The sequence below is a fragment of the Perna viridis genome, chromosome 7 (assembly GCF_037379345.1).
Source record: "Perna viridis isolate PV_CMFRI_1.1 ecotype Kerala chromosome 7, ASM3737934v1, whole genome shotgun sequence".
Taxonomy (NCBI): domain Eukaryota; kingdom Metazoa; phylum Mollusca; class Bivalvia; order Mytilida; family Mytilidae; genus Perna; species Perna viridis.
Window position 1 is genome coordinate 20,967,758 of NC_142451.1, and position 24,222 is coordinate 20,991,979.

At 32.3% G+C, this 24,222-nt stretch overlaps 1 protein-coding gene and 1 long non-coding RNA gene across 14 annotated transcripts in view; one reads left to right on the forward strand and one right to left on the reverse strand.

Annotated features, from left to right (window-relative positions):
* LOC148611761 (uncharacterized) overlaps positions 1-24,222 on the forward strand; it is a 137,342-nt gene that overhangs the window by 12,678 nt on the left and 100,442 nt on the right. For 6 of the 13 annotated variants that reach the window (XM_088592619.1, XM_088592625.1, XM_088592628.1 and 3 more), the window contains exons 1-3: positions 8,113-9,783; positions 20,966-21,079; positions 23,896-23,971. In XM_088592619.1, coding sequence (XP_088448745.1) covers positions 21,059-21,079; positions 23,896-23,971 — 97 coding nt within the window. In that variant the 5' untranslated portion in view covers positions 8,113-9,783; positions 20,966-21,058. Of the gene's footprint in view, positions 1-8,091; positions 9,784-20,965; positions 21,080-23,895; positions 23,972-24,222 lie in introns of those variants that run through there. The other 7 variants (XR_015924190.1, XR_015924191.1, XM_088592630.1 and 4 more) reach the window with 4 other exon arrangements.
* On the reverse strand, positions 11,359-12,868 carry LOC148611762 (uncharacterized). The gene is made up of 2 exons (XR_015924192.1): positions 12,722-12,868; positions 11,359-11,661 (listed from the first exon to the last, which is right to left on the reverse strand). It is a non-coding gene; the product is annotated as an uncharacterized LOC148611762 (long non-coding RNA).

Consider the following 24,222-nt stretch of genomic DNA (forward strand, 5'->3'; position numbering starts at 1 on the left):
GTTGCTCATTTACTTTTGTTACTTTGTATGTATTATTTTGGTTATTTTATGTTCTTAGTTGTGTTTGTCTGTTTTTCATAGCTGGTCTTGGTCCCTGGATTACATTCTTTTGATTTCCGCTAGAATCTTGGTTCCCATGATTACTCTTTCAATAAAGCACATGCGCAAGCACCTAAGAACGCAATGCACAAATAGCCTTTACACCTACCCCCCAAAATTATTGGTAAAGTCTTCTCTGTTGAAGCTTGTTTCACATAAGCAGAACTAAAAACTATTAAATGAAAGAAACCAAATGACTGAGAAAGGTAGAGTAATATTAGATTTTATTGCATTTTCTTAATATATCATCAACAAATGCATGCATGCAATTATTAAAAAGTAATGGAACACTTTGATATTGCCGTTTAAGTACCGGAACGTATTTCTCAATAATTTCAAATTTGTGTTTCAGTAACGCTCGGTAGTTTTATATTAAGCGATCAACATTTAGTTTTGATTTATATCAGCCTAGTCTAGACTATGATGTATTTAATAATGGTTCAAAACCTTACAGTTATCGTGTTAAAGTGGTCTTAAAATTGTTAGAGCCGCGAAACTTCATTTGTGATGCATGATTTAATTAACAACATTTTGATCTTTTCCCAACATAACGCATTGAATGATCATTAAAATATCATTGGTGTTTCTATCCACTACGCCCTGTAAAGCTTCTCTAAAATCTCTATCAATTATGGATTTCATCAGCCGAAATACTAACATTTCACTTTAGACAAACTGATAATACCTTTTGTCCCTGAAGCTATACCAATAGGTCACGCAGTCGACCCTACAAATCAAATCGATTTTAGGCCTTGACCTTAAACAAGCGGCGCGGTGAACGTCTTGTTTGGGAGCAGATATTGTTCACAATTCCGGTGCACCTAGGATCACCCTTGGTTTCAGTTGTGGTTTGTGTTGTTGTTTTTTTTATTCGGTGTATACTTCTTGTTGTTTTTATTGTACGGTTTGTTTTTGAACGTACTTCTTTTGGCGCGCCTGGTGCTGTTATTTTAAGGGCCACCCCCAGAAAATACTACTTATACTTTACTACGTCAACACGTTGACAAAACTTATATGGTAAATCACCGTCAGTTCTCCTCCCTGTTTGCCCATGAACTAAATAGAATTTTTGGAGGGAAATTGACATAATCTGGAGGAGTTTTTGTTTTCGTAATTTTCGATAAATATATGGTTGTCCTCTTTCCGTTTCAGGACTAAATAAAATTGAATGCCTAGTTTTGAACGACATAATAGTTCGCTTTATTTTATTATTTTTTTTATTGTTTTGTCCCTTTAAATATGTAGCTGTGAATTGTGGTACGTAGCTTTGATCTTTTGGTGTTGCCTTTGCTTTTTGATATTTAAGTTGTTTCTTTTTAATGTTAATAAACAGTATAATTGTAAAGAAAAAGTCCACGTAAAAACCTCTAAAGCAGTCGAATGAAAATAAAAGACAATTAAAGAAGACACTACTATTCTTCAACGCAGAGAATGCACTATTTATCCTTCAACGCAGAGTACGCATTGTCTGTCCTACCACAAAGGATACGAATCGCTCTAAACGGTCTATAGGCTCTTATCTCAGAAAAAAACTAAAATTTGTCAATACAAAAAAACACCCCACAAAATATTCATTTTAATTATTAGAAACACAATATATATCTACTTAGGCATGTTACTTCTCCTGTGGCATAGGTCGCCAATCAGCTATATCCATGCAACCCTGTCATTGGCGCTTCTTTCTAGTTCATTCCTGTTCTTTTCCACCTTTTTATGTCTGTCTCGAAACCCCTGCTTCGGGTGTTGCAAGGTCTATCCCTTTTCTTTTTTTCCTTGGGATTCCATTGCAGGGCCTGTCATGTTTGTGAGTATCTTGACGAGTAGCCTATCCATTTTAAAAGTCTCCATAACAAAAGTATACAGGTACACATGTATCACCGTCTTAGAAAATACATAATTGTACGAGCTTATGACAAGAAAAATTCGAATGGACATTCTGGACAACCATGGAAATATAATGAGAATGGATATGGTGAATTTGTTAAGGAGACATCCTCATCGGGATGAAAAATGTCAGCTCATGGCAATGCTCAAGGAGCCTATATGCCCTCAATGAAAGACAAGGGAATCTTAAAACCAAAGGACAGATTGCAGCTGGCCCAAAACAACATTATACACCGGTTCATCGAAATAGTTGCCCTTATAGACTCCAGCAACATAAAAGAAAACTGAAAGTGAAATTGAAACAAGATATAAAGAGACCAGAAATTCCTGACTTGGGAAAAGCGCAAAATAATGCGAACAATGTTCAAGTACCTAAACATGGCGTCTCTAATACAGACATCATAAAATATCGTTCTCTGTTAGGGACTGACGATTATCTTCGTGTCTTTTATCAGTTCAGTCAAATATTTGCTAGCTACATTTAAACTATAGTATTATGGCGGTTGTTTAGGAAATTGTTAAATTTAAAACGCGATGTTATCAGTTTTATTGAAATCATGCGATCTTTTCTACTGTAGAGTTATTGACTATTGCGTAATGCTATTTTTAAATTAAATAGAACGATAACGGATGTTTCCTGGTGTTAAAAGATCACATTTAACACCAAATACTAGAATAACTTTTTTTTATTTGATATGTTTATGAGATGGGTGACTTTTCCTAAATTTTAAGAATGGTTTTAACATCTACGACATCGAGTCGTTCAGTTGCTCGTCATCGTCATATCAGAATGAGCATGATTTGTTTTTATCTCTTCGTGTTCAGATGACAAAAAGTCTTTTGCATTTTTATAAAGATTCTGTATCGATGTACTACAAGCATAATCGTTATAAATCTGTTTATAACCCAATCACCATATGTTGTCTTAAAAATTAACATCACACTATACACACCTAATACATCATTCATCATAATTTTGATTCATTTTTAGTTTTTATCTGCAAGGTCACTGATTTTAAATAAATCCCGGTTATGCCGTCATCCATATAGGTTAAAAACTTTACGCTACACTGGGGATTTGATTTATTATTATTGCAGGAAACATCTTCACTTTCAATAGCCCTGATGATGAATCTCTGGTTTTCCCATATTTAGAGTCTGAAACAGGTGTATTGCACTAAAATATCACCAATCAAGGACCGATTTAATCAAACCGTCCAATAATGTATGTGAGCAATTTTACTCCCGAAATCCAGGATCGCAAATTGTCCCTTTAATGGAGAAGGCAGTCACTTATGGTAGGATCCGAGGGCATATGGCGGTCCCCAGAAGCTGAGCAAATATTGCAAAAAAATAATAATAGTCAAACGAAAGAAAAATATCTACATCAAATAACCCAGTGCGTAGATTTTTTATTCACGCTAAAAGTGATTATGTTGGATTCTGGTGAGGATTGACCACACAAAGTTTATTTCTGCTAACCAATTGTGATATAAAGTACAATGCTGGATCGAGACAAAAGTTATTGTATATTTTTCTCACAATATCGGTGTATCAGCTATAGGATGTTTAAAGCAGATTCTCGTTTAGATCTTTATCTGTATCTAAAAGTACTCTGCAAGCTAAAATACATTACTATTTCAAAATATCATCATAGATATTTCAGTACTTGAATAAATTCTAATGTGTACAATTGCTGAACGCACTTATATATTTCTAAAGTGAGACTTTACAAAAAAAAGAAGGCTTTTTACCTAACAATAAGAAAATAAGGACAGCCTCGTGGAAAAGTGGAAACTAAAAGCGATTTGAAAGTCTGTGAACTGTAAATACGGTAATTATTGAGAAAAGGCAATTTCAAACCAGTTTTTGAAAATGTGTCAATCTTGTTGTATCTCTCAAGTAAAAAAAATAAGGAGTCATTCCGTTCATCACATACTAAATCTTTTTGTTTTTGTTTTCTTCCTTGTTTATATTTTACATATAAATTAGAAATTTCTGCAGAAGCCGACCACTGTCTTCAATAGAAGTTACGGCCCTGATTACTCTAGAACCACCATTTTTGGGGATAAAAGTTATTCTTTCTGTATTCGTTCTGAAAAGGGCTGTGATTTATATTTATTGTTAGCACGAAAACGTGATCTTTATATACGCTGTCTGTTTTGCTGAAACAGGAAATGAATGTGACTTTCACATCCCTAGATTACTTGCATGCAATGAAAATCACAAAAGATCACCATAACATTTTCTGGTTCATAAGCTTTTAAATTTGCATCCTTTGCTCGTAGATGAAATAACTGTTAATGACCGTACAGGCCAGGTCATTCTGAACAAATACAACATAATAAAGACACTTCAAGGTCAACAGGATTTTAATTTTCGAGTTTTTCATGATTTTACCTTGGTTGTACAATGTAGTACACCAAACTAATTTGAACTTGATGTATAGAGGGCATAGTAGGATAAACGTACTCGATCAAAAATGCAAATTAAATAATGGCAGCCAAACAAGCATGACGAAGGCAATATTTTTATGATCATTGATGTATCATACGATAGTGCCAATAAAAATCAATAATACCTATTACTGAACAAAGTCATATTCAAAACATATCAAAAATTTTCTATTCAACATCATTTTTGTATTTTTCCCTCCCATAAATTCTCCATCATTGTTATTACAAAAATATGAATGGGAATTTTTTATAAAAAGTATATATTATTCAAATCATCAGCTCTAATAGTCAAAGTGTAAAATATGCGACTTAAACATTAAGTTGTAGAATTATATTTCACTCTTATAATGATAAGTATCATTGAGTGTATGGTGACTTATTTTATCACATCAAAGGACAAAAGAGATCGGCTAATTTTAATATTGCACGCCCCAGTCCCGTGCCATTGGTTTGTGCTAAAAGTTGAGTGTTCTCTATTATTTTGAACATAATTTTGCTGGGTGTGTTTTTTTTTACCATAGACAAACGGCTTCAAATATATGTCTTTCAGTGGCGGTTCCGGGGGTTAGTCTTTCCTATATGGGGAAAAATGTTTATTTCGTTCAAAATGAGGACAAATATTGGTAAAGAGTAACCTGGAAACTCCTTTTTCAAAATCTCTGGATAATTCCCCGTTTATATCAAAACATACGATAGCAAAGATCTGTCAAAGTCGAAACCATTTGGAAATGATCGATGTATTTTTAACGTCCTTGGCCACCTACCCTTTCTCGGTCTTACACGGAGGAATTTTTGACTTATCGGACTCGCACCTTTCGGTACTATTCGTTAGACTTATATGTATCGAAGTGTTATTGTAACTTTCCCTGTGTCCAGGGTATTGCATTTCTCTATTCAGATACTCTCGTTAAATCTTAATTTCATCTATAGTCGGGCTGGAGACGATCCGGATGCATCTCTTATTGCTAAGACAATAAAGTTCCACATTACATCGGATTATCAGTGTCATTTGTTCATGTAATGAATACCTTTATAGGCTACGTCTCACAACATTATGAGAATGCATAGCGGATTTTCTTGTTTTGCGTAAAAATCAATGTAATGAAAAAAGAGATGACACATCTCTTTTTGTATCATTACATAATAAAGTAGCAATACATACTGTTATGAAATAGTCAATGCTTGATAATTTTTTTTTGTCGACTTATAATTACAGCTCTAGCATTCAAGTCGTTTTCAACTTTACATAAATATTCTGCTTTTGTCAGTTAAACAAGGTATAGGCTTTTTGAAAACGCACACAGCTTAGATGAACATGGAGTCAAAAATAGGTCATTGCCCTCCCAATCGTATCTTCCGACTTGAACACATCGCAGAGATAAAGTTGTATGAACTTTTAATTAAATAAAGGACGCGTTCGCTGTAAACCGTTATTATAGTGAGTTATTAGTAGCGAGGCACTATTCAAGTTTGAAATATTTTGTCAATATAACCCTTTTAAAATTTCTAGGTTCCGTCCTATTGCAAGAAACTTAATTTCGAATAGAAATGCCTCAAAAAGTTGGTCGTGCTAGGGCAAACAAGTATATTTACAAACAAGGTCTTCAAGACCAGGACGTGGCTATTTAGTGATGGTGAATAATCATTTCTGTTACATTTAAAACGACACTTGATATTTTTACCTCTTTTCATTGTCTAATAACAAGTTGGAAGTAGAGAATGGTAATAGTCAAATGGCTGCTGTTCGTGGATGTGGGACAGACATAATGAGAAAAATGGACAATATCTTTTCCCGTAATATCACGTAATTTCTTTAACATATCAGTAATAAACAACATGAGCAATAAAAGAAATAACACTCTTTGTATCATGAGAGCTACTCAAACCATTTTCAGTGTGATTAAACTGAACGGTCCAAGTCACGAAGAACACTCTGGTTTTAATTCATTTTGACTCTGAATTATTTATAAAATAAAAACCAATCCTTCCTACCCAGTTAGATTTAATCTTACGATCAACTTAAGGATAAATATATAGTACATGCGGTTATAGAATGATCCTTAAATGTAGTTTATAGAACAGTACGTTTGATTTAACTGGAACGAATAAGAAGTGGAACTTTCACCTTTTGATATCATGTTCATCAAAATTAGATTTAAGCTATCTTATTTTAATCTTATTAGTGCAAATCTGTGATCAGAAATTAGAATCCTTATCGTAAAATTTCTTCAACAACTACTTAATATTTTTACTAAACAACTTTATGGGGGGATCCAGAGATTTTTAAATGGGGGGGGGGGAGCTTCCAGAAAAAAAGGGAGTTCCATGCTTATAACTATTAATTTTTGCCCATAGTTTGCATGATATAAGCAGTAATTTTCATGGAATAGGTGTTCCGAACTTCGGAATCCAGAAGATTCCGCTGCTCCGCTGCTGAAATTTAAGCTACATTTGTACCAGGATATTATTAAGTAACACATTCCCTCCCAGTCTATTATGTTTCTTGTTTTTATTTAATTTATCATAATACAGATATTCATGTTCAATTTAAATTTAAGACCATGAAGTCAAGTATAGACTAATGAAATACTTACTTGAATGTTGTTGACTAGAATTTATATTTGTTTTAAATGCGAAATTAAATGTGCCATACAATTTTATTGCTAACTCGATGCATCACTGACCGTAACCGTGATGCGTCCTTGTGTACTTCATCATCAAAAAAGTGTGAATGTTCAGACCAAACTTTTATACTTTCAATAGATATATTAACGGCAAGTAATCAAAGCGATCCACCATGGAGGACGAAAATTATTAAATGTGCGTTTTTGTAAGAATCAGGCAAAATCGGATAAATTCAGAAACATGCATGTCAAAACCCCACCAATCTGACAATGATACTTTCTCTATTTGAAAAGACTGTTATTTTGAAGACTGGCTTTGCTTAGAAAATTTGTCAATAGGATGTTAGAAAAATGAGGTTTTTGACAGATAATTATAATTCAATGCACCAACATGATATGGAAAATCTTGTCATTTTTCTTTGATTCTGATGGTGTAAATAGTCAAATAACACTATCAAAGTGATGAGTTTTTTTATACCATGTTTCACCCACTGCCTGATTCATACAGAGACTGACACCTAAGAAAATCATTATTTTTTGCAATGTAATGCACAGAGCATTTATTTCTATTCTGGTATAAATACTCTACACAAAAACACTGCAATAAATTATAGAGACTGCACGGAGCTCGATACAAAGAAATTGCTCTAAATTTATTATTCCAGGGAAATTTTGCTTCATTATATGTGTAAAACCTTGTTCATGATGGACAAATATAATTATTAGTAAACATGCCGTTTTAGCTTAAACACCCTTGCATTTATTTTTTTTTATTCAAAAACTGTCATTTTGTTCAGTTTTGTCTATTCTTAACTCAAGCATTTTAAATATATTTTTAAAAAATGACGCTGTTACTCTTTTTGAATACTGCGTGGAATATAAATGCATTATTTTAAAGATTTACAAAATTATGTGTTTAAGTCAATTCTTTGTTCAGTCATGCAGATACCACAGGTATAACTGTATGAAAATGACTTTTTGAACCATAGTTTATCCTATTTTCTCGTTAGTCATTAACGTTTAGCAGAAAAAGACTTATCGCATTAAAAGATTAAGACACATTAATGGCAATTTTGATTAATTATTTACAATGTAAGATTTAATCGATTTTTTAAAACGAATATGTACTTTGGTTTTCAATCTTGACTCGATCGTCTTGAGACAGTGATTAAACACGAGTAGAAACATACACATTGAATCCGCAAGTATGCGCATTGTATCAGTAGGAACAAACATTGAATCATCCGGAACGCTCATTGTATCAGTAAAAACGCACATTGCATCATAAGGAACACACCTTGAATCATCACGAACGCACATTGTGTCAGTAGGAACACTCATTAAATAATAAGGAACGCAAATTGTATCAATAGGAACACACATTGTATCAGTAGGAAAACACATGGAAAAATGGCGAAGCACACATTAAATAATAAGGAACGCACATAGTATGAATTATAGATATTGTGCCAATAGTAAAACGGAATACCTATTGTACCAACAGGAACACATATTGTATCAGTACATGTAGAAATACGTATTGTACCAATAGGATTACACATTGTATCAGTAGGAATACGTATTGTACCAATGGAACACATATTGTATCAGTAAGAATATCTATTGTAACAATAGGAACACATTGTATCAGTAGGAATACGTATTGTGCCAATAGGAACACACGTTGTATCAGTAGGAATACGTATTGTACCAATATGAATACGCATTGTATCAATAGAAATACGCATTGTACCAATAGGAACACACATTTTGTGTCGAAAACTTACTTTTATTTGAAATTGATTTCGCAAAAGAATTATTTTTATTTTTTATTTATGTTCATAGGGGTTAGACTCGGTGTACTTCCCTTAAAATTGCAGAAAAAATATTTTTGCATAAAATCTTGATTTTTTTTTACAAATTCTACCACAGAAATGTTCTTGTCTCTCTTCGTTTGGTCTTTATTTCTACCTACATTTTTGTACGTCCTTTATAACCTAAAATGACGGATCAACTTTCAATCAGAAATGAAAACGGAGATTTTGTCGAAGATACATCAGCCCTACCAAACAGCGAAAAATAGTTTTTCTTGTTCTTTTAAATTTCATGTTACTCTCTTATTCGTACAATTTTGCCAGGGGAGCACTTCATACTTTGATCGGAACAATATTATCATATTTATGTACAGTTATGTTGAGAAAGAAGTCAGTCTAATCTTGCTCCTCCGTTTGAATTATAATTTGCCAATATTTTGAAACGATTCCCAGACAGCCGCAAACCTCGCCCACTGATAATTCAGTGGGTTAAACCGAAGTCCATTCATTTGTTTTGAGCATTTAATGACGTTTCTATTCATTCAGTTATCACAATTGTTTGAATTAGAATATCTAAGGATAGCCGTTTTGTACTTATTCCCCCTAATGATAATGAATTTGAATACCATGTGGTTATTATGTAAGGAAATGTTTAAACTGAAACATTTCAAAGGTCATGATATAAGATTTCGTTCTAATGCTATTAAAGGTTCATTCTAGCAATTTTTATTTCATTTGATGTCTTTAACTTTTAAGCAAATTTAGGATTGGTTGTTGATTTAAAAAAAGCTAAAATTCATTACTTCCTAGTTCGTCATCGTTCTCGGCAGAGATATTGTATAAACGAATATTTCAACAGAAATACCACAGTGACAGTACGTAGAAACTTTGATTTCTCCAAATAAGGTACAGCGTATTGATTTTGAAATTTTAAACTTAGCATTTGTTTTCTTTCCAATTTATTATAAATTTTATTGATTAATTTAGGGCTGAGCTTTTCAAATTGGATGTCTTGAATTATCTGAATCCTTTACTTTAAATTCGGGAAGGTTCACAACCTCGTCCGAAAAAAAAACTTGCCTTGTTTTCACTGAGCATTAATAAAATTGGTATTGTATCAATGTAAACTAAGCTCTAATACATTTGGTATAACAATTACAAAATTAATGTTGTCACCAGGACCGGACCTAGAATTTCAAATTAGGGGCATACTTTGATTTTTTTTCCGGGAAGGGGGGAGGTATAAAATCAACAACGTTAGATATAGTAACAACAGAGGCCCATTCTATAAACAATTTAGTATCTAATTACCAACAGACACTTTATGTTACATGGTAGAGATTCATAGTTATTTGTGCACGTAATCTTTTTATTTTTGTTTATAAAGGGAATGAAGATTAAAAGATACCTTACGAAAAGTTCAAATATAATTTGTATTGGTTTTTGTACAAATAAATAGTTCTCTTATTTCTTTAAAAACATTATCGCTTTTTGCATCATATTCAATTCGTACACTTTCCAGTTTCTTCAAGTAGCAGTTATTCATTTGCTTTTAGAAACGTGGTTATATTAGTAGTAGTAATCTTCTGTCATATATCTCGAATTTTAGTATATGGGTGTTTCTTGTTTGTTTTTTTTGTGGTTTGTTGTTACACCTAAGTTACAAAATCAGATAAAAAACCGTTGTTATCGGTGCTAAAATAAGCGAACTGGAATGACCATATGTGTGTTTAATTTTATTATATTTTTTTATTTGTGTTCACGCCAAAGTTCTTTAACTCTACCGCATTTTTTGAACTTTTCCCAAGTCAGGAAATTCTGGCCTCCGCATGTCTTGTTTCGTTTTCACTTTCAGTTTTCCGTTATGTTGCTGGAGTCTAAAAGGGCAACAATTTCGCTTCTACCTATGTATAATGTTGTTTTAAAACCATCTGCAGCCTGTTCTGTTGTGTGAGGGTTTCTTCTACTTTCATTGAAGATCTATTGATGGCCTTAAGATGAAATTTGTCATCCTGACGGTGTTAACGTTGTTGTCTCTTTGATATATTCACCATATCCATTCTCGTCATGTTTCAAAGTATATGCTTCATATATTATATATGATCTTTGAAAAAAGGACAAAAATACACATGTCAATAATAGAGAGGCTGTATAGGAAATTAAGGGTCAAAGACCCTACTCTTTTTAAAAATCACTTCAGGATACAAACGGCTTTTGACATGCATGTGTAAGTACTATTTCAAGATGAGATAAATACAAAAACATCAATGAACACAAATTTACACATTACATAATTTTGATGTGAAACAGTTATTACCAAATAAATGCTTGTTTTTTCGAAATTTATATAGAGGAACAATGGCGGTCATTTTCTAGAAAGAAGTAGTCTGTGAGAGCTGAGCATGCTTTGTGATCAAGTCATTTGTGTTCATTTGCTCTATTAAAATTTGAATCTGGCAAAAATAAAAAGTTTACACAAAATACGTAGAAATATTGAATTTTCTTTATCAAAATGTTGACATTCTTAAAAAAAAAAAACACCTCATGTTCCTGGTTAGATTAAATGTGAAACATTCGATTCCTCAATGCTACCATTTGGCCTCGTTCTGGTTGATTCTAAAGGATCTAGAATTCGCCGTACACCGATTTTTTATTACTTGAATTTGCTATGGAAATTGAGTGGTTTAATTGATGAATCCAAGTTAGACTGTTATCTTTTGTTATTGCCCATTGTAGTCAACGGCACACACGGATGAAGTAAGCATATATATACATTCTTAATTTCTACAACAGATAGTAACATAGAATTAAATCTACACAGTTTCATTTATAATTTACACATTCCCGGTAATTACAATGTAATCTTATCGAAAATTCCATGAGTATGACAGTTTACGTTGGTAGGCAAAAGAGTGCATTATTTCCATTGTTACTGATACCGTAATTAACTTCACGGTAAGATTGGCGTCAATACTGACTTTTATCAAATACTCATATGTTGTCACCTGTCGTAATAATATGAGTTAATATTATTCCTGAAAATAACAACCATGTTCTTTTGCTATGCGTGTCAAAATAAAAAAAAATACATGAAAAATACTGAGAATAAAATGAAACAAATCACTCTATTTTATGCTTTGTGCTCACAAGAAGGCCACCAGGGGCTATGGCTGCATTGAAGGAACTTACATTATATAGATGTTTACATTCTTCTGAAATAGGTACATAACAACCTTCATGTTAATGTTATTAGGTAGGATTCATCTCTTGTACTGGGGTAATAAAATTTTCATATTGCTTTAATTGATCAACGGAGTAATTTAATCGTCACGATGCAACGGTTAGGGAGTGGTAGCCATTACATTGCAACGCTGCCTTAGTCTGGACAGTGGTAACTATTGCGTCGTATTGTTTCCTGAGGCCGAGAATAGGTGTAGTCATTGCAGCGATTCCTGAGCCGGAACACGGTACCTATCGCATCACATAATTCCACAAGCCCAGTAGCCATCGTTCCCGCTTAGTAATAGAAAAGAATTTAAGGAGGTAGACCTTCGATAAGGGATACAATGGTTATAAAACGTTTGTATTCCCCACTTTACATCAATCTTGTGTAAGCATCAAAGTAACTAGGACTGATTTCATTCTGTTTCAAAGGAAAGCTTGAAAGTCTTTGGTGAAATTGAATATGATACAACATATCACTGATTTAAAGAGTTATTTCCCTTACTCTAGGTCTACCTCCTTAATGTATCATCGTTTTGACACTGTTTTACAACACTGTGATAAGATTCTAGCATGGAAGCAGTAAATTCAATGGACAAATTTTTCATAAATAAATGTATACCTCTGCTGTTATTTCTTCCATTAGTGCTTCCTTAGTTACAAGTCTTCATTTTCCTTTCCCCGTTATTGTGCTGAGAAAAGGAAGTAGCTATCGGCCAAACTGCCAAAGTCTAATAAGTTACGCCTTAAAGATAATTTTAAGTTTGTCACAAACTAATTATATCATATTACATCATAGGAAATCACAACAGTATTATGCTAAAAAAATGTGTTCCCTGGATGTTTGAATACACCTTATGATTATAATAAATGTATTGGCAAATTTCAAATTTCAATGGGAAAACAAGAATGCGATTCAATATAATCAAATCTATTTTCTTTGTAACGCATTCACTTTGTAAAGTAAACATTTTGATTGTTATGAAAAAGTCTTGTATTATTTTAAAGATCTTGTTCATTGTCATATTTTTGTAATAAACTCATTGAAAAACTGTCAAGGTGCATCTTACTGTCGTATAAATGACAGCATGTGTATATAATTTGCTGTCTATACGTAATTTTTCGTCCTGGGAAAATAAGGGGTGTCATTCTTTGTAAAGAATTGAAAACTAACAGTTCGTAATTTTGGGATAATTTATTTATCATAAAGTGACGTTTTGGACAATGACTGAACAGAACTTTTAAATAAATTGCATTTTTCTTACGATACAGGATTCAATATAACACTGTTCTGCTAATAAGACACAACGAAAATATTTAAAAAAAAATTAAAATAGAATATTCAATGTTTGAATACACCTTATGATTATAATACATGTATTGACAAATTTCAATGGGAAAACAAGATGGCGATTCAATATAATCAAATCTATTTTCTTTGTAACACATTCACTTTGTAAAGTAAACATTTTGATTGTTATGAAAAAGTCTTGTATTATTTTAAAGATCTTGTTCATTGTCATATTTTTGTAATAAACTCATTGAAAAACTGTCAAGGTGCATCTTATTGTTGTATAAATGACAGCATGTATATATAATTTGCTGTCTACACGTAAATTTTCGTTCTGGGAAAGGATTGAAAACTAACAGTTCGTAATTTTGGGATAATTTAGTTATCAAAAAGTGACGTTTTAAACAATGACTGAACAGAACTTATAAATAAATTGCATTTTTCTTACGATACAGGATTCAATATAACACTGTTCTGCTAATAAGACACAACGAAAATATTAACAAAAAATTAAAATAGAATATTCAATAATGATAAAATTCTGAAAATTACGACCTCTTTAGGTTACAGACCACCAATTCAACCAATGAGCATTTGGAACGTACGCAAAAATAGTCCTACGCAGAAATTACCCCTGTTCCTCATAGTGCTGTGAAAAAAGTTCTCATCTTATTTAAAAAATTTAAACAGTTTCTGAAAGGAAAAACATTTCTGTACATTTTATAGGTGCATTTTGCTTCTTGTGATGTGAAGCCTAATCTCCATAATGATTTCTAAATATACCCCTATCTTATGAAAACACTGGGATTTCCCATGCTATTTATAGACACTTCACTTCCGGTGACCAGTCTGCTAACCCCACATGCCATTCTGAGGATTGTGAGCTGACATATGTAGAATCATGCTGATAAATAGTCCTCTGCAGGTTAAAGTTAAGGTGAAGTCCAGAAAAGCCACTGAATAGTGTGAAATTTGCATAGAAGCCTATGGGAAGTGGAATTAGTGGTTTCTAGCCTTTAAACAAAAATTACGTTGAAGCACAATTACAAAATGTTGGATTCTTAATTAATCACGTTTGTTAACCTGTACCCCGTGTTGACGCTTAGCTTGGATCTAAACTTATTGATTTGATATTTAATGTGAGCATTAAAGATACATCTAAACGATATAGGGATTTGTGATGCACTTCATTAATTCTATAATAATATATATGAAACCAACGGTACATGATTGACCCTTTATAACATCATAATTCATTCGGTAAAGTGGGTGTCTTTAGAATCATTTGCTTTTCGAAAGTGTGTAAATTTTAAATTCAATTTGAATTGTGCCAGGCTACTTTTAAATTGATATTGAAAAAGAAATTCATCTTTACAATAGAGATTGAACACCACAATACAGTGAATCTAAAAACAGGAAGGGTATTTGCATTTCGATATTTTTTTAAATATCATGCATTTATCATTGAAGAGTCGTAAGGTCGTTAAAACGATTTTTATTTGAATTTGAAGTCGGTTTTCAATAGTTGAATAACATTGGACAGCACTGACAGTAAAACGAGTTAAAATGAATATATACGGTAGCATGATTATCGTTTTGGATATAAAGAATTATCAAGTATAAAATCGAACTTTTTGTTTGCAGCTCTCCTGCTAATATTGACATTATTGTCTAGTTTGTTATGCAACGAAAGGGCACTTGACTTAAGTAGAAAAGAAATCATTTGGTCTACTTACTACAAGACTTCCTGATTATTGTATCTATTCGACTTTGCGAAAAACCTTATTATCATTAATAATAAGTCTTTTTGATCTTCATTGTCAATAAGATCCTTTTTTTTCTGTAAGTTATAATATCATTTATATTTTACATCTAAGAAGGTGGGGATCTGGTTTTATATTGAAACGGAGAGCTGGAGGTAAAGCACTTTTCATAATTTTGTCATGAACTGAAACTTTTTATAAAATCGTCACGCCGGTGTCATACCGAAATAATCCGTTCAGACACTGGCGTTCAGGATTTCAAGTAAGTTAAGAAAAGCAAAAACCAAATCAACTGCCGAGCGGAGAATGTGAGGTTTTTGTTTTTTTTAATTTGTGAAAACGATCAGTCATTCTTGAGAAATAAGTACATATAATATTTCATCCAAGTTTAACCCCTATGAATAAGCACCTAGCTAATTGAACAATGTTTTATTACTCTACCATCTAGTTATGCAGTAATATCAGATTCCTTTTGCCGTAGTAAGCCTAGTCCGAATTTCCTCTGACCCTGCAACCCTCCTCTTTTCAACAGTAAAACTGTGGAACGAATTAGATGTAAATGTCGAGTCAGTAGATTCTACTGCAATCTTTAAGCGCCCAATCCGTAGTCAAAATGATAAAGTACCAGCTTACTATTATACCGGTACAAGGTTAGGACTAATACTACATTCACGACTGCGATTGAATTCTAGCGCTCTTAATTCCTAATTATTTTTTTTTTTAAATCTTGTCAATTCACCTACTTGTACTTGTTGCGGAATTGAAACCACTGATCACTTTTCATTCCACTGTCCAAAATATCGAACCCTAAGAACTGAACTTCTAGCATCGCTAGCTGAAATCCGTGTTGAAATCAAAATGCTTTTGGCCGACCTGTTAATCGCAACCAAATTTGTTAAAATTTGACAAGATAATTTGTATTCATGTATTTGTCCCAAATTTTGCTGGAAAAAGAAATGAATCTTCAGATTAGCCAAGAAAATCATATTAGAAATATGTTGTGCGGTGGAATTTGTTAATTTGTCAAAGTCGGCGAAAGATTATTTTGTTCTACTATCGCTCACGATTTTTTGCCAGATACAGATATATTCCTTATTTCATTCCGATTCTATTGATGTATAGCACAAGAAATTCGGTTGAGTGGAACAGGTCGAGCGAGATAAAAAAACGACATAGTACGAGTCTAACTTCCGTTTCCCTTTTGTGTACAAACGCTCAAATGATCTACTTTTAGATTCATTTGTTTATTGGGGTTTAACATCCGAGCAGCAATATTTCAGCTATATTCAGACGAACTTTTAGATTCAAAATTAGGTGACACAGTGGGTCATACGATTACGATATCTAATATTTCTTTGTTATAACCGTGCACATTCGTACCTTATCCACGGTTTTTGCAGTGAATGCTTTAAGTTTATACGCTTGTACATGATGCTGCACATTTTGAATTCGTTTGCATATCCAAAGGATTCTGTAAACTAATTTGCATAGAAAATTGACTCTTGTAACACAAAATTGAATTTTGTCTCACAGAATTGACGTTTGTGACACAGAATTGAATTTTGTGACACAGAATTGACTTAGTGACACATAATTGAATTTAGTGACACAAAGTAGACTTTTGTACCACAAAATTGATTTTAATTACAAAAAGATCAAGTTCCATTCGGCGCCTCGTAGACAAATCGTCCCAAGTATACAAATACCAGGGACATACCTATCGGCAAAGCCTATTTAGCTTGAAACTTCACCCTCATGCAGATTTTATAAATGAACTTATGATTATACACTCTCTACATACATGTACTTATAAGTTTGACAGTGGCAAGTACGTCAAGTGCAGGATATGTGCATTTTCTTGATTTCAATATACGTTATGAAAAAAAAAAATACTGACAATATTCTAAAGTTATGATGCGTTCTAATGTTCATAAATAAACATTTACAAAACTAACTTATGAATTCAATAAAATTACAGATGACATTAATTACTATTCATTAGCTCATAAAACTCAATGAATTCCAACGGGAACGGGGATTGAATGGAATGAAACACATTGAAAGACGCGGAAAACAGTAACATCAATCATTTTAATGGTAAATTCTTTATGAATAAAGAATGCTTTTTGCGATTTGCAATTTATATTCGACTCCACCAAATATTTTATCAACCATGAAACACACCGAATACATTAACCGTTTTCAACAAGCTGTAAGCACATCTCTATACATCACGTAGAGAAGTTTCAATGCGTAAAGAAAAAAGATACGTGAATATTCGAGGTCACTTAAAATGGGTGCATGTTTGAAGGAGAAGTAGCGTGCATTTTAATATGTGTACCTGTTTTAGTCAGTATTAATGATAAGATATCTTATGTTTGTAATGATGAGTAGGATCGGAGCACTGAGCTTATTGGAACTGAAATATTGTCATTTTCATTTTGTTTTATATCTGGCTACTATTTAAGTCATGAAACAGTCCGTCACTTGCATTTATTGTGAGCAGTGAACCATAACAATAGACGAGAAGCAAAAATCTTCACTTTATTCCGAAGGGGGTGTAGGTGGGGGCTTGGATAAAATTTTTTGTCCTGGATTTTTTTTTAGTATGATAATTTTTGACTTAAATTTTTAAATTTTTACTCTAGCCTGTTCTGGAATATTTTTCAAAGCATCCTGTATTTATTTTACACATTTGGTCATCCTTGATTACTTTTTAACCATACATAATCGTTCGGTAATGGCAAAATTTTGCCTCAAAATCAAATTCTACATGAAGAAAATTTTGTGTTGTTTCTCCAGCTCTTTAATGTGTTTTATAGTTGATTTGATTGATTTATGATTATAATTTGAACATATACTGTCATATATGTTCTTCAAACTTGGCTGAGATTGGGAATATCTGTTAAAAAGGCTGGAAAACACCAAATTTTGTGCAGTGTTTCACTCTTTTAACAATGGCCACATGCGCGTTGACTCTCGTGCTTCATATATTTTGTGCATAATTGTCAGTTACAACTTGTGTAAAAATATCTTGAGTCAACAGATGTGTGGTCTCGTCCGTTCCACACAAAAACCATCTTAAAAATTGCAGTAGTGTTAAAAGTTGAAGGTTTTTTTTTTGTAATAGTTACATAAATGCATACTGTTAATTCTGGTATTTCTGGAATAACGTCATAAATCTCGTCAAAAACATCTTGTATTCAGTGTTTGCGACCATTTTACTATACTATTACTGCTACCTAGCAATCAGCTTTAATCAAATTTTCAAAAATGCCCAAATTATGAAGCAAAAGGGGTCCTTACCAAACTTTCTTCTTTGACCCCCATAGATATCAAAGGATTGCTCCCATAGACATCAGTATATGTTTGGGTTTTGCTTTAACTTTTTAATTATATGAGATACAACCAGATAGACTGTTGTACAATGTTACTAAATGTTAAAATATCAACTCCTAATGTCATAATATACCATGAACTAGGTAGATAACTACTTATGTATGAACGACATTCTAGAATGGTAACATTTTGGTTCAATGTTAAATTGTAATGATTGTATTGTGCAATCATCCTACAAGATATTAGTAGCAAACTGTAAATTGCATAATTTAGCTATTATAAATAACCTATTGGACAGTCAGTTCTGCCTGAATGTAGAGGATTCATATTTGCTTGTTATAGAAGGCAGTGTTTAAATGACCTAGCAAAACAAGATCTTCATAGAAATAATAGATATTGTTACATGTGCGATTTTAATGTAATAGAGGACGAATTTCATTTCATTTTGCAATGTTCATGTTATAGAGTTACGTTGAAAACTCAAGGTATTATTGGTCTAGGCCATCTGCATTCAAACTTGTTCAGCTACTTTCTGTGGAGAACGCAAAAGATCTTTGTACTTTGGGAAAATATTAATACAAGGCGTTCCATATTAGAAATAATTATATTGTAACACAATAATTTTAGAAGTATCATGATTTATATTTCAAATCGTATCTTACTGCTGTATAACTGTATTATTGTTTGTACTGTTTATACCGATGAACTGTATTAGTAGTTTAAGCTAATAAGGAATCATTAATTATTAACCATGCTTGCTTCCAACATGCACAGCCAATTCTGGGGAAAACTTTATTTATATAAAAAAATCCATGACCTTCTTTAATACATACATTGAAAAAGTATAAGAACAATTTTTCTATGGGTTGATTCAAATGTTGTTTTAAACTTTATTATTGTTCTATGGCATCCACTGTAGGGCAGCAGGGCACTAGTTATAGTTGTTAGGAAATAAATAACCTGTAAGTGCGAAGTAGACTGTACTTAGTTGAATATTGGCAATATACAATATATATGTATTCATCGGGAAAATATAGTGCGAGAGATCAAAGTACACACACAACACACACACGCACAGACACATACACTTTTTTAAGAAGGTAAAAAGATGAACAGAAGACTTTACTATATTGAAGGGAACTAACATTTGAAATTTATGGGTTGGGGGCTCAAATTTGAAATATAACAGGCTGTCAATGTAAAAATCAGGCAGATCCTATGATATGGTTGGCACAGGGTAAATTTTATCCCGTGGATTTTTATTTGATCCAATGTAACGTTTATATCATATGTCAAATAGTAAAACGATTTTTTAATGCGACAATGGATGGCTTGGAAAACGAAAATCTCCCTAACGAAGCAACCAAATTCGCACTTTATAAACTAATTTCAAGTTTTCTATGTAATTTATTTCTTTTTAACCGCTGCAGTCAATCAAAAAACCAATATTCAACTTTGAGAAAGGATGCATTTATGCAGAGATTTTATATTACACTTTAATATACACTCCCTGATATGATATGAAATGGGTGAAACTTTTTTTAAAACAAAATTTGACATGTGCAACCCACTGCCTGGTTTTTGCATTGGCACCCTCTATAAGCCTTCTCAGCTAACTTCTATGCGATAAAATATATAACGGAATTCAGTTATAATAGGACCCAAGCGAACATGAAAATATTTATGTTGAACTTTAAAAACTAAGTTCAAAAGTCTTTTATATATTTTTTAAATACATGGACGAACTTGTCGAAAACAATGTACCTCTGATTAAAGTTCTCAATTTGAAAAGCAATTTTGCACATGTATCTACATGAGTTTTAGAGTTGTGTTTTTTTTTAAAAGTTAATTTGAATTTATCTTTACTAATATATCTAGCAGTCGATCTCAGATGATTGTTGAAGATATTGCAGTAAAAAATAGATTTTATTCCAATATGTAAATTATTTTGATATCATTCATTTAAATGTATTTTTATTGTAAATGTGCATAGCCGCATAGTTAAAGCCACCATACATTACCACGTTAATAATCATTAAAATAAACATCATTTTTTGTTCATAAATTTGATTAAATTTTAATCTACTGAATTTAATTTGAAACAGGGCATTTAGCGATTTTCCCGCTCAGTGCAATCGATGAATGTATTTTTTTTTAGATATATAGCCACCCTAATGTTTAATGACAGTGTTCTAAATATTATTCATATAATATATAATTGGAGTCTTCATAATGTATAAAAAATATTATCATTATTATTGATTACTTTTAAAATTACAATAAATAAATAAATAAATGCAATAGAAAGTAAATTTATTTTTCAACGCAGCGTAACACAGGACATTTATGCCACCAGGAGTAAATACAGAATGTAGAGCCATCTATGGTCACCTAACCGAATTTAATTTTCTCCGTTTTGAATTAAATTTATTTGTTCAAACAAAATCTGCTTACCATCTTCCTTTTTTTTCAGGAGCAGTAGACATAAGACTGACACAGAATGCTTTCGTGATAGGGCCAAAGAACCTGTACCCATGAAGTTTGAAGTAAAGAAATACTGATATTGATGGGAGTATTATATCACAAGGTAATCATCTACGTAGCTAATTTAAAAAGCCTTCAAATTACTAAGCCCAGTGTGTTTATTGGCGGATCCATGGGGAGAACGCAGGGGGTTAGCACCCCCACATTTTAATTGGAAAATTTATCATTTTCATGAGTAAATTTGACAAAAAAGGTAAATAATGTCCTAGAACATCCTTTTCTGAGGAACCCCGTTTGCCACCCTCCTTTTCAAAGTGTCTGGATCCGCCCCCGGTCTGTTCCGCAGTACCTTATCAATTTGATTACTTCATTAAACTTCTGAAATATGATATGATTTAGGGTAGTCAACATAGCACACAGTAGACCTACCTCCAGTTTAAACATAGTTTATTGCACTATAAGCAAATGAGGCAGACAAAAAGTGTACCAACTTACGCTGTTTTCTCCACATTGAACAAACAAAAAAAAAAAAAAAAAAAACATACCGTACATACAACGAACATACATCAACAGAAATATACACGTAAAATTACATATAAACACATCATTCAAATTAGATCTAACATAACAGTATTTCATACCAGAAATCACTTGCAAATAAATGAAAAAAGTTTGTTTGAAAGTGTAAATATACACTATTATATCTTAAAACGTTTAGTTCGTTTGAAATAGCGTTGTATCGTAACAAATTTAGCTGTATTTTGATCAGGAGTAAGTAAAAATCATTGTCCCATATTTATTTCGCCGTGATAGATGTATAAAAAATTTAGGCGAGCTTGATTATAGAGAAGACACGCTTGAAAATAATGAATTGCATCTTCTTTTCCCCAACCGCGTTCACATTTGGATTTTATTTTTAAAAGAATTGGGAGATGTGGAATATCTGATACTGCTATCCAGACCATTCCATAAATTAACCGTTGATTGAAATAATGAATTAGAGAATAACTGAAGTCTTGTTAGTGGTATTCTATAATCGTTTTGGTCTCAGTATCGTATTAATTTTCCCATAGACTTCTATAGTGAAGTGCATATTTTTAGGATTTTTTAAAAAATATGTAAATTGATTCAATAAAACTTTCACTTATGTAGCATTTCTAAGGACATGTGAAAAAATAATTTCCCGCAAAGAAAATAGGGTGAGTCCACGAAGATCGGACAGAAAAGTAGTCTCAAACTATAAATAGCCATTTTCCCTACTTTCACTTTCGTTTTGCACTCACCAAACCAACCTTTTCAGTGGAACATTTTTATGATATTATGTTAGATTTTCTTTTAAAAAAGTTCTTCATCTTACAGTGTGATGTTTGCTCTATTTTATAAGTCATTGTTCATATCTTTTGACAAAATATTAGTTTGTAGAGAGGCAAAAAGAAAATGCACTATATTTTTATGGCATCCATGTTTTGACGTACACCTGCTCAGGGATATGCAATACGATACTGGTACCTTTTGATTTCACAAGTTAGAGTTTGTGTTTATTTGATTAAAATTTGCATACAATCGATGAAGTGACTGGGGTCTTTTGAATGTAGACTTTATAGAACATAGTCAGTTTTCTTTTTTTCATTCTATTCTGAAGGGTTTCTCATCCAGTTTCGAAATAAAGCGATTCAGTACTTGCAAATCTATGAAGACCAGTAGCAATATGTGCTATCTCGTTTTGACACTGTTCAAACTTAAGTATTTCACACTTCATATGCATATTCAAGAATCGACAGTAAATATGTAAAATATCTACTCTAAATTATATCTGCTTAATGGAAATCTAAGTTTCCTAAACATGGATATTTTTTGCGAGACATTTTACAGTCACGCGCGATACACAACAAGGTGCTTATGGTTGTTAACAAAGTTTATTTCTCCACCTCTGAACTTTTTATTAGGGATAACAATAAAGGCCGTGTTGAGAAGAACATGGATTCAGTTTTAGATGGATTAAAGCCAACTAGCCATTTTTTCGGATCAGTTTGACAATTAAATCGTTTTTCATACTATACAAATAAAAAAAACCCCTTTTTTTGTGCTTCTGTCTTAAGAGCTTAATTTGCTATTGACAAAACATCTATTGGAAATATTATCATGCTATCCACTGAAAGAAAAACATATCGGTTGTGAAATGTACTAATACGAAACTAATACATATTTATTAGGATAATTTCAGTATGATACTAATGTTAAAGAGACCGGGACAAAGTACCGACAGTTACTGGATGTTTCGGACTAACAAATGTACAGATTGCAAATAATAGATTAAAAATTAAGAAAAGAAAAAAAAAGGTTTTTCATTAAAATTATTATCATTGGCATAACAAGGAATTTAAGATATAGAAAATTAATTCATGAAAGAAACTGATAAACAAGCTTGAATACCCTACAAAGGTAAACAAAACCACGTGTAAACATGTCCTCTAGGTAGGTTAAAACCACCTTCATCCTCTGGTTTTACAAGGCGCCTAGACAGTGCTTGCTTTCTTAGTAAAAAACAGATAACGTTATCAAAAGAGGCGATCATATTTACTCTAGTTTCTACCTCCGAATCATTTACGGTCAACAGTACTGAAGAAATTTCGTTATCGTGTAAACTGTGTGTGCATTATAATAGTGATTTATTTGTACTACCAGCTAATGATTCATATCGGATGTCAGAACAAAATAAAAAAAAATGGAATGTAACCTTGGGTTTAAAAGTTGGAATTTCTTTCTATTTATATCAACGGATTCACGATGCCTGGCACAAAACAAACAAACATACTTAACGACCATTTTGTTGAAGATGTACATTTTAAAAATACCAACAGTTAGGTACTCCATTTAAGTCGGTGCAAATAAATGTAGACTATTTTCTCTATTTTTCAGAGTCCGAGTCAATTTGCACGATGGAGGCTGATGTGTTTATTTGTTATTGGGATCTACCAGGCTCATGCTCAAGACAGTAAGTCATGACCTCACATATAGACCGATTTGTTTTTTTTTGTTTTGAATGTGAAAGCATTGAATACGTTTTGAATACACATTTCAACAATTTACAGAAATAGCATCAACTAACTATCAAACAAAAAAAAAAAAAAACAAAAACAAAAAGACAAAAAGACAAAAACAAAAACAGAAACAAAACCAAAACATTCGTTGGAAACAAAAATTCCAAGGCAAATTTGAAATAAATATAAAAGTGGTTTAATGATA